A 12,698-nucleotide genomic window follows, 5' to 3' on the forward strand; every position below is an offset into this window, starting at 1 on the left:
TCTCTCTCTCTCTCTCTCTCTCTCTCTCTCTCTCTCTCTCTCTCTCTCTCTCTCTCTCTCTCTCTCTCTCTCTCTCTCTCTCTCTCTCTCTCTCTCTCTCTCTCTCTCTCTCTCTGTGGGAGTGAGAAACTGAACACAGGCTACAATATCCTTATCTGGTCAAGCAGACACACAGTGTTAGACACACACATGGCGTGGGGGAGTAGCTACTGTAGCTGGAGCTATTTAGTCTGAGAGAAGTTTACAGTTATAACATTATATGCATCTATTACTGTTTTTGTTCCAAAATGAGGTATATCAAAACTCATTCTGGGCCAGTATTGGAGGTTATTAACTAACTGTAGACTTTTGGTTCCAAAACAGTCACATTTTCCATGATATTTATTTATATATAATATTTGTTTTAAATAATGAACATTGAACATCACAAGGAACATTCATCCATTTATTTAGCTTTTTGGAATGAAACTGAAGTTGTTTGAAATGCACCTATCTATTTCATGCTCCAATGCTGCAGAGACAACATGTTTGACTGAATTGCATCGACACACATTGCATCTCTATATCGTTGTTCTGTGCTTGCAGCTATCCTTGGAATGTACACCTTGATGAGCAACAAGCAATACTACGATGCACTGGGAGTGACCGGCACCATTGCCAACACAGAAGGCATCAACAGTAAGTATGGAGCAACACTCACAGAAGCAGGACTCCGTATTCCTCAAACATAATTAATTCATATGTACTATATAGGGCTGCACGATTTTGGGAAATAATCTAATTGCGATTTGCGATGCGATTATAACATTTTTTTATTTTTTTTATAAGAAGAATGTTGCTGCTTTCTGTAGTCGGGTCCCAACTGCAAAATTACTGTATTACCCTGTATTATACACTTTTACTATCATGTAGACTATTCTGCTTTGTGTTTACATGTGATGTATTGTATACATGCACATTTATTATGTTCTTGTGTGATGTATTGCACATTTTATTGCTGTGTGATGTATTGCAAATGTTATTGCTGTCATCTTGGCCAGGTCTACCTTGCAAAGGAGATATTGTATCTCAATGGGACTTCCTGGTTAAATAAAAAATAAAATAAAATATTTAATTGCAGGCTTGGCGATTTGATAATTGCATCATTCCAAATCGCGATTTCGATTAAAAAACGATTAATCGTGCAGCCCTAAATATATGATACTATATACATATAGTTTCCTCTAATAATATGCCCATTTTGATAAATTGGGGCCTATAATTGAGACGTGTGCCTGTTGACTTTGGCTCCAGTCTCCAACTATGGATATAATAATATTACGGTAATAATAATAACAATATATCTTATTTGAGAAGTGCTTTTCATGAAACTTACACTTTACAGAAAAGAAAACTTAAAAAAAGAAATTTGATCCACTTTTTCTCCTCTTTCTATTTTTTTTCTCCCATCCCAATTCCATTGTGCCAATTCTCCCCTCCCCTGTCTTGAACGTTGCTCGCATATGCCCGCCACTGGCCGGTTGTAGGGAGGATAGAAGCCTTGCATCACGTGTCCCCTCCGATACACGAGGAGGCAGCCTGTCACATCTTTTCACCTGCCAGCGCAGACTCTCATTGGCGAGGTGTGGGAGGCTTACACTACCCCCGCCATTTCCTGTCTCTCCTGTACAGGCGTCCCCAACCGACCTGTAGGAGTCGCTGTCCACAACGTCCAGATTACCACCCATCGACTTCCACCCGCTAACTCTGCCAATTGAGTTAGTATGACGGCTGGCCCAAGCCGGAGGCAACGCCGACAGCCGGAGTCGAACCCAGTGTCTCTTGCGTTGGTGATGAGCACAATGTTCGCTGTGCCACCCAGCCGCCCTAGAAAAGAAAACTTTATAATAAAACACAAGATACTTGTGCCCTAATGATAAGGGTAAGCACTCAATGAAGAGACCCAATCCCCTTGCCAAACATCTATGCTACTCATATGGGTCAAATAAAAAGGTCATCATACGTGAATATGTGTGCGTGTGTGTGTGTGTGTGTGTGTGTGTGTGTGTGTCTACCAACCCGGTTCAAGGTAAGGGGTGTAGGAAATAGGATACAAACCTGATTTAGGGTAAGGGCTGTGGGTGCAGGAGGAAATGTTTAAAATGTGAGCTCCAGGTATTGACAATGCCGATTCTACATAACGTACCACATAGGTTATAATAGGCAGCAAGAGCCAACATATCACCAGGGTTATCAAGTGGGCACCTCCCTTCAGTGGTGTTTCATCAATTTAGGCCCACGACACCTCGGGAAGGCTCAACGGTTAGTTCCAGTGTCCCAGAACCACCCCCCTCCATGCTAGCTCCCCCTTTTGCCATGATAGCCGAACTTCCTTATGTTATCCTATGTCAAAAATAGAACATGAGACAGCAACAACAGAGAAGAAAAGGAATACCCTTACCCTTTGTTTACTTTGGCCCCCAGCTGACATTATTTCTCCTCAACCAAATCCACAGACTGCCTTTCAATATTTCTTCTGACTTCTCATTTTTTTTTTTAAGATTAATTTTTTAGCGTTTATCGCTTTTTCTCTACTGGGCAGTCCAGTAGAGAGAGAGAGAGAGGAAGAGCGGGAGACAGAGTGGGGGGAAGACATTCGGTAAATGACGCCGGGTCCGGGAATGGAACCCGGGTCGGCCGCTTCGTGACGCAGCGCGTTAGATGGTTCGCCACTTGGGCGCCCTTCTGACTTCTCTTTTACTGCTTTCCACAAACTCCCACAAATCCCCAATTCTCCCAATAATGATGAAGTCGATCGTGCTATAAATCCTCTGCATCCTACTTTCACTGGACAACCCCTAGCTTTCCATTCTCGCTGTTCAGTTTCTGTCTGCATATATCTAAGCGTTTTCCTTTCATACGCCTCCTCCATTGAATCCTCCCAAGGCACGGTCAATTCTATAAAATAAACACGCCGCTGACTAGCAGACCATAATACTAGGTCAGGCCTCAAGTTAGTGCTAACTATCTCTTGTGGAACAACTAGTTTTCCTCCCAAATTGACCTGCATCTCCCAATCAGTAGCTCCATCTACAGTAGGTGGCCTGACTCACACCTGCATACAAAAAACCTACCTCCTCTACATTGAATGTTTCAAGTTTCAAGTTTCAAGTTTCTTTAATAGTTGTCATACAGAAGTACAGAATACTTTTGTACAAAATGCTTCTTACTGTTGCGCTCCAGAGACTGTGCAAGACAAGATAAGTATGAAATAAAAACATAGTAAAATTAGAAGTAAAAAAAGAGGTCACAGTGTTCAGTTTAGACATATGTACAATGTTCGATGCAGAATAGACGTAGTTACCATACAATATACAATACTGTGCAGTGTACTAATATACAATACTAGTATGGCTGCACCCTCCCTCCGATTACATCCTGAATTCACCTGTTCTCTCTGACCGGCATGCTGGCCTCACTACCACAGTACCAGTACTGTTCTCTATGGTTCTAGTTCTCATCCAATTCATAGTATTGTCCATTCCATGGTCTGTAACCGTGTAATCTGCCTCTGAGTCATCTTGCGCCCCTACTCTCAGACTCTAGGGGCTCCTGTATTTGGCGTAGCTTTTTTGTGTGCAGCAAAACTGTTTACAGTCTGCACCACCACTGTAATGGGGTGCTGCTAACCCATGCCAGCCCGATGGGGTCTATTCCTTCCTGTCAGCTGTCTTTCCAAGCAGTCACATGGACTTTCCCTAGTTGTCAATAAATAAAATAAAAACTAAACTATTTAATATCCATTAGATATTGCTTGACCATAACATATATGATACATTACACCACCATAAGCTATGATATTGTGGCTCTTGCAGGTGTAGTAAAACCAGACCCATTCAAGATCTTCCCAGACGAGCCCCCCAACCCCACCAACGTGGAGGAGACCCTGGACAGGATCACCAGCAACGACAGCAGCTTGACAGAAGTCAACCTCAATAACATCAAGGTAAGGTCACCTCCGCAGGATACCACTGATACTACTATTACTATTACTAATACTACTACTATTACTACTACTATTACTACTACTACTACTATTACTACTACTATTACTACTACTACTACTATTACTATTACTAATACTACTACTATTACTATTACTACTACTATTACTACTACTACTACTATTACTATTACTAATACTACTACTAATACTACTATTACTACTACTACTACTACTATTACTACTACTACTATTACTACTACTATTACTACTACTATTACTACTATTACTACTACTACTACTATTACTATTACTACTATTACTACTACTACTACTATTACTACTATTACTATTACTACTATTACTACTATTACTACTACTACTATTACTACTATTACTATTACTACTACTATTACAATTACGACTACTATTACTATTACTACTATTACTACTATTACTATTACTACTACTACTATTACTACTATTACTATTACTACTATTACTACTACTATTACTACTATTACTATTACTACTACTACTACTATTACTACTACTACTATTACTATTACTACTATTACTACTATTACTACTACTACTATTACTACTATTACTATTACTACTACTATTACTATTACTACTATTACTACTACTACTATTACTACTACTACTACTACTATTACTACTATTACTACTACTACTACTATTACTACAACTACTACTACTACTAATATTACTATTACTACTACTACTACTATTACTACTACTACTACTACTACTACTACTACTATTCCTACTACTACTACTACTATTACTACTACTACTACTACTATTACTATTACTACTACTACTATTACTATTACTACTACTATTACTATTACTATTACTACTACTACTATTACTACTACTACTACTACTACTATTACTACTACTACTACTACTACTACTACTACTACTACTACTACTACTACTACTACGACTACTACTACTACTACTACTACTACTACTACTTGAGTAAGATTTTGAGACAATACCCATACTTTCACTTAAGTATAATTTCTGGGTACTTTTTACACCCCTGACTACTACTACTACTACTACTACTACTACTACTACTACTACTACTACTACTACTACTACTAGAGAACCTCCAACACTGATATGAATATCATGTGTGACTATTGGAGGAAAGTACGACTCAGAATCACTTGTAAATGTTTACAATGCATTGGTAATCATATCCCTAGTACAAAAGAAAACAAACATTTATTTGAACATTTCAAGGCCAGCAGTGAGTATAGAAGGAGATTCTTTGTATTGTATTTGTGGTGGGAGACCACGATCACCATAGCAGTTACCCCCTTTCGCCTTAAACATATTCAAAGCATAATAATAGAATAATCACGTATGATGACCTATTATCATTTTCCTCCTGGGACACTATGAACTTCTTAACTTTTCGAAGGTTGCAATGTCCTTCCTTTACTATGTGACATCAACAACAAGCTGTAAAACTACACATTACAACTTTACTATGTGACACCAACAATAAGCTGTAAAACTACACATTACAACTTTACTATGTGACATCACCAATAAGCTGTAAAACTACACATTAAAACTTTACTATGTAACTCTGACAACAATCTGTAAAACTACACATTACAACTTTACTATGTGACACCAACAACAATCTGTAAAACTACACATTACAACTTCACTATGTGACATCACCAATAAGCTGTTAAACTACACATTACAACTGTACTATGTGACATCAACACCAAGCTGTAAAAATTGACTTTTTCTCCCTTTGTGTTGTAGGACATTCCCATCCCAACATTGAAAGATGTCCTCAAGGCGATGAAGGGCAACTCTCACGTGGAGTCTCTGAGCATCGCTGCCACCAGAAGCAATGATCCTGTGGCTGTGGTGAGTAGACCAATGATCCTGTGGCTTATATTTACATTTAGTAATTTAGCTGATGCTTTTATCCAAAGCGACTTTCAAGTCCTGTACGACAAGTCATCAGGAAGGGCACAACTCTATCAGCTGAGTAACAATGTTCATTAAAGTGTTGAGTGCTACAGTGTAGGTTAGTATATTAGGACAAGTGCATGACAGTAAGGTTAGTTAGTTTTTATTTTATTTCAGATAATGGTTGAAGAAGTGCGTCTTTAGTCGATGGCGAAAGATTGGACGGGTTCCGGCTGTCCTAAATGTGGTGGGCAGTTCGTTCCACCATTGTGGGGCAAGGACTGAGAAAAGGCGGCTTCTCCTTGATGACCCTCCCGGAGCTCAGATAGGAGTGGATCTGAGACGGCCAGAAGATGCATTTACATTTAGTCATTTAGCTGACGCTTTTATCCAAAGCGACTTACAAGTTCTGTACGACAAGTCATCAGGAAGGGTACAACTCTATCAGCTGAGTAACAATGTTCATCAAAGTGTTGCGTGTTACAGTGTAGGTTAGTTTATTAGGACAAGATGCAGAGAGCGTAGGGGTCTTGAGGGTGTGTAGTTAGAGACCATTGACCGGAGGTAGGTGGGAGCGGTTCCCTTTGCCACATGGTATAGAATAGAATAGAATTGATCTTTATTGTCATTGTTACAGTTGTTACAACGAAATTTAAAATGCAGCCCTAGGTGCTAGTAAAAATATAAAAACACAGTCCTAAACACAGTATTAAATATAAAAACAGGAGTAAGGCATAAATAACATTAACATAAACAGGGGGGTGTAAAAGATAATTGCACTATCCCTTAATGTGCGTGGGGGGGGGGGGGGGGGGGTGCAAGGAAGACTGTTGTTTTAAATTTTAGCTGAGTTTAGTGCACATATGGCCCTAGGATAAAAACTAAACTTCAGTCTGTTAGTCCGGGTGGGCATGACGCTGAAACGCCTGCCCGAGCGCAGCCGTACGAGGTGTTTGTTGCCCGGGTGGTGTGGGTCTTTCAGTATTTTTACTGCTTTTTTAAGGCAGCGGGAGCTGTATAGTCCTTCCAGTGAGGGGAGAGGGCAGCCGATAATTTTCTGGGCCGAGTTGACGACCCTCTGGAGCGCCTTCCTCTCTGCGGCTATGCAGCTGAGGAACCACGCGTTGATGCAGTAGGTGAGGATGCTTTCCACGGAGCAGCGGTAAAAAGACACAAGCAGGTCTTGTCTGAGGTGGTACTTTCTCAGTATTCTCAGGAAGTAGAGTCTCTGCTGTGCCTTTTTCACAATCGCCATGGTGTTGATTCTCCAGGTCAGGTCATCCTCCAGGTGGACACCCAGGAACTTGATGACCGAGACTCTCTCCACACATCCCCCGTCGATGTACAGGGGCTGTATGTCTGTCTTCTTCCTCCTGTAGTCCACGATCATCTCCTGGGTCTTTAGCTTATTCAGCTGCAGGTTGTTATTTTTGCACAGGGCTGACAGCTGCTCTACTTCATCGCGGTACGCGGTCTCGTCGCCTTTTGAGATGCAGCCCACCACGGTGGTGTCGAACTTGATGATGGTGTTGCTGGGGTGGACTGCGGTGAAGTCGTGTGTATAAATAGAGTAAAAAAGGGGACTCAGCACGCAGCCCTGGGGGGATCCGGTGCTGAGGCTGATGGCTGTGGAGGTGTGGGGGCCTATCCTAACCCTCTGGGGGCGGTCAGAGAGGAAGTCCTTGGACCACCGGCAGAGGGGATGGTTTAGTCCAATGTCCATGAGTTTGGGCACTGGTCTGTCAGGCAGGATGGTATTGAATGCAGAGCTAAAGTCCACGAAGAGCAGCCGTGCGTAGCCCCCCGCTCTCTCCAGATGGGACAGGGTAGAGTGGAGAGTTGTGGCGATGGCATCCTCCATGGACCTGTTGGCTCTGTAGGCGAACTGGTGGGGGTCTAGTCCGCCAGGTCGAGGGCCTTGAAGCGGATTTGTGGGGCAATGAGGAGCCAGTGCAGGTCCCTAAGAAGTGGGGTGACATGGGCTGACTTTGGTAGGTTTGAGATCAGGCGGGCCGCTGCGTTCTGAATGAGTTGAAGAGTAGGGTTGGGCACCGAGAACCGGTTCTAATAGGAACCGGTTCCTAACTTCCGGTTCTGGAACCTTAAGTAACATATTTGCATTTCGATTCTTAAAAAAATAAAGAAAATTTACTTTGTTAATTAATACCCTATTTACAGTACAGCAACCAAATTAAACTGTATCAAGTCAACTGACAATGTGAATAGTATGAAACATTTTAAGATAAAAATAAAAAATAAATCCTGCGAAATAAGCTGTGACCTGTTTTGACCTGCACATCAAAGAATCGGAATCGAGAATAGTTTAGAACAGGAATCGAAATGGAGAATTGGAATCGGAACTGGAATCGTTCAAATCCAAACGATGCCCAACCCTATTGAAGAGGCTTGGTGGCAGTGGCCGGAAGGCCAGCAAGCAGTGCGTAGCAGTAGTCGAGGCGGGAGATGACTGTGCGGGTTCAGTTTGAGGTGGTTGGTCGTCATATGAGTGGAAGCAATGGTCCTATGGCCTTTGTGAGTAGACCAATGATCCTGTAGTCTATGTGAGTAGACAAATGGTCCTGTGGTCTATGTGCAATGGTCCTGTGGCCTTTGTGAGTAGACCAATGATCCTGTGGTCTATGTGAGTAGACCAATGATCATGTGGCTTATATAAGTAGAAGCAATGGGCCTGTGGCCTATGTGAGTAGACCAATGATCATGTGGCTTATATAAGTAGAAGCAATGATCCTGTGGCCTTTGTGAGTAGACCAATGATCCTGTGGCCTTTGTGAGTAGACCAATGATCCTGTGGCCTTTGTGAGTAGACCAATGATCCGTGGCCTTTGTGAGTAGACCAATGATCCGTGGCCTTTGTGAGTAGACCAATGATCCGTGGCCTTTGTGAGTAGACCAATGATCCGTGGCCTTTGTGAGTAGACCAATGATCCTGTGGCCTTTGTGAGTAGACCAATGATCCGTGGCCTTTGTGAGTAGACCAATGATCCGGTGGCCTTTGTGAGTAGACCAATGATCCAGTGGCCTTTGTGAGTAGACCAATGAAGTTCCTTATCAGGAGGTCTACTGTGGTATAACAAAAGTCATGTACTAGATGTTTACATTGGAGCGAGGTAGCTGAAACTCTTACCTCAGAGATGTGTATATATTCACATACATTCTTCAAGAGTTTGATTGTAGAAACACGTTATTTGAAACCTTCTTAACCGTAATATATTGCACTACTCTGTAATATTGTATTATATTCATAATTTTCTTATTGTCCAACAAGAGACATTTACACATACACAATTTACATTCTTTCTGCATATCCCTCTTTGTGTGTGTGTGTGTAACTGCCAGGCGTGTGCTGAGATGCTGCGGGAGAACACCAGCCTGCAGAGTCTTAACATCGAGTCCAACTTCATCACTGCAGCAGGCATGAAGGCAGTAGTAAAAGCCATGACCAGCAACGCCACACTGGTGGAGCTAAAGATCGACAACCAGGTCCAAAATCTATTCATAATGCGGATATATATCATACATTTTGATGCAGTTATTGACATTGTGATGCACAGAGATACAGATGTTGGTAGTATGTGTTTTAAGGTGCTACATCACATTTTGACCTCATATTTATTTATATAATTACAGTCATCAATATCATAGCATCATAGTTTGACAAACTATTGGTAGTATACAGTACAACCTACTGCTGTCAAATGCTCATGTTAAAAAAAACTCAGCTTTTTAGAAATATAACGTTTTCCTTTTTTCATATTGATGTTCATGGAGTTTCAAAACTAGAAGATGGATTTTGAATGTTTTTTACAGATCCAAGAGTGATTTTACTCAATTCACGAAGGACCAGCTAAACCTTTTAACTCACCACTACAATCACATTATATAATGGTCACATTTGCCGATTTCTGACTTTAAAGCCCCAATCTGTGATTTTTCTACCATATCAATGTGGAGTACATTCCTATATATATATCATTACTCTACTGTTTACAAACATATATTCTGGAAAAGTTTGATCTGTAGTTGGAGAATTTGGAATATATATCTGTGTTACTCCAGTTTTTACAAACATTACCAACATAAACAAATATTTTATAGCCACAAAATACAGCAATACAATTTTAAAACCCATATTTACCTGTTGTCTAGTGTTAAGTATTGTATCAAGAGCTAAATCAACTAAGAGAATGTCTCCATTCTTACTTTTGGTGGTGGGGCGCTACCCATTTGTTTCCATTGGGATCACGGATTGGGCCTTTAACTCAACCACCCTCCTCTCTATCCCCTACAGAGTCAGAAGCTGGGAGACTCGGTAGAGATGGAGATGGCTGCCATGTTGGAGAACAACTCCAGCATCCTCAAGTTCGGCTACCACTTCACGCAGCAGGGGCCTCGTGCCAGGGCAGCCAAGGCGATCACCAGGAACAACGACATGCGTGAGTGTCTCTGGGGAGGAACACCTACTCAACAAGTATCACCATAACAGCCCCTAAGATGCCAAGACACTTAACACCATAACGTCCGCTATTCCAAGACACAGGAACACGCCAACATTGTGGGAAATGCGCTTACCGTCTTTTTCAGAGTCAGACAAGTCAAATCAAATGTATTTGTATATAGAAACATCACAATAGATCCAGAACAAAAAACACCATCAAACAACACCACAAGTCTCCCCCCTAAAACCCAGCAATAGAAGAAAAAATAAAAACACAAGAAGATAGATATCAATTTCCTCTCTGTGCGTTCAGTAGAAAGCTATCGGGCTGCATGAATGGAAGAAGATACGGACCAGCTAGCCTTAGCTGCTGACCAAAAACATATCCGCTTCCATTAATTTGTGCTAAGCTAGGCTCTTTTGCCCCAAAATCACAAATAATTCAAATATGAATTCTGCAAACTGCACTAAAACCTCCTACTAATTGACTTCTTCAAAATATTTTTTTTCTATCATGGAAATAATGATCATGGAACCAGAATCTAGACCTCTGGTTCAGAATAGATTTCTGATATGCTCAACCAAACCCCCCCTCACCCCAGGTTAAGGCGACTATTGGTTCATGTAACATTACTTGCTCTGACCATTATGTTTACTGACTGACTTAGTGTGATAATGTGGTTACTTATTATAATGATGTGGTTACTTATTGTGATAATGTGGTTATTTGTTGTGATAGTGTAGTTACTTATTGTGACAATGTGATTACGTTTTGTGTTAATGTGGCTACTTATTGTGATAATGTGGTTACATATTGTGATAATGCGGTTATGTATTGTGATGTGGTTACGTATTGTGATAATGTAGTTACTTATTGTGATAATGTGGCTTGTGATAATGTGGTTACTTAGTGATGTGCCACAACAGTCTCTCATCTGTCCCTTTGTCCCTCTCCCTCCTTCCAGTTCGCCAACAGAGATTAAGATGAGAGGAACGAGGAGCGATGAGAACATTCTCTCCGCCATCAGTTCAGCCCCCCCTTCGAAGCTTACATCCGCAAAAGGACTGCCATTGACGGCCTCGTGCTAGCTTCGTCGCTGGGGCGCAACAAATCTCATTCTGCCCTTCCCCACGCCTCATCGCAAAGGCCGGACAACAAATGCATGGTGGAAACCACGTCAATCACCTGTGTCAAAGCATTTTCATTTCATTAAAACCACGGTCAGCTTTTGTGTAGACTGCTGAAATCATCATAAAGCCATGTATAGGTCACAAGCAAAACGTCAAGTGTCTTTTCTGCTTCTAGAGTGCTGTGCAACGCCAACAACATCCTCCAAAACATATGAACTTGTCATTCATGCCAACATTCAAAATGTGCATACATACACAGGATGATTTAAAAAAAATATAAATCTGTAAATACTTTAAATAAAAAGTTGAAATATTTGTTGTCATTTTAAATGGTTGGCACGTTGAACTTTGTTGTTTTGACTCCCTCGTGTGAACGTGAAGTACATTTTTATCTGATGCCCCCCCCCCCCATCTCATGGGTTGGGAGTAAACACATAACTGACATCAATTATCAGTCAAACAGATCCAGGGAAACCTCGTTATATAGAATACAAAGATAATCAGATTGTTTCAATCCCTCAGGGAGTTATATGGATCCTCCAACCCTCCCCCAAGCACCTGACCTATTTTTAACCACACCCCCACCATCCATCCTGACTATGGGGGAATGTAACCTAGTCCTCTGGGCTTAAGTTACCCTGCTCAAAATATATGTACCAACTTTAAGAGGGTCTGAAGGGGGCATTGTGGGAGGGTGGGGGTAGCACCCATGTGCACCCAAGGAGATAGATTTATGGGCGTCTAGAAACAGCTGCTGTCCTCTAAGGAGTCTGGCAGCCTTGGGGTGGGTGCTATACTCTGAGGAGTCATGCTGTCTTGGGGTGGGTGCTGTACTCTGATAAGTCATGCAGTCTTGGGGTGGGTGCTGTACTCTGAGGAGTCATGCAGTCTTGGGGTGGGTGTCTGCGTTCTCCCCTGGCATACATCCATTTCTCTGCTCAAATGGAAAACGTGCGGCTTAATCTTGTACCGCTTAATGTCAAGTTTGACACGATCTCGGGTAATGAACGGAACACAGATTTCACAAAGGTCAAGTTTAAGGTGTTTTTAAGACACGTATAGGCTGCAGCATTAGCCACGGTGACATTTGGCACAGGAAGCCATGTTTTGACAATTTAAGGTCAGGATTGCCATACCACAATCTATTCTTGGGGG

The 12,698-nt window shown here is 41.6% G+C and overlaps 1 protein-coding gene across 1 annotated transcript in view; it reads left to right on the plus strand.

The window, feature by feature from the left end:
- The window catches only part of tmod4 (tropomodulin 4 (muscle)), a 43,958-nt gene extending 32,109 nt beyond the window's left edge, over window positions 1-11,849 (plus strand). The window contains exons 5-10 of the mRNA XM_084335814.1: window positions 586-678; window positions 3,855-3,985; window positions 5,804-5,911; window positions 9,314-9,457; window positions 10,266-10,410; window positions 11,378-11,849. Of these exons, the coding sequence (XP_084191940.1) occupies window positions 586-678; window positions 3,855-3,985; window positions 5,804-5,911; window positions 9,314-9,457; window positions 10,266-10,410; window positions 11,378-11,400 (644 nt within the window). The 3' untranslated portion in view covers window positions 11,401-11,849. The remainder of the gene's footprint in view (window positions 1-585; window positions 679-3,854; window positions 3,986-5,803; window positions 5,912-9,313; window positions 9,458-10,265; window positions 10,411-11,377) is intronic.
- Window positions 11,850-12,698: the final 849 nt, after the last annotated feature.

The sequence above is a fragment of the Notolepis coatsorum genome, assembly GCF_963971535.1.
Source record: "Notolepis coatsorum genome assembly, chromosome: 19".
Taxonomy (NCBI): domain Eukaryota; kingdom Metazoa; phylum Chordata; class Actinopteri; order Aulopiformes; family Paralepididae; genus Notolepis; species Notolepis coatsorum.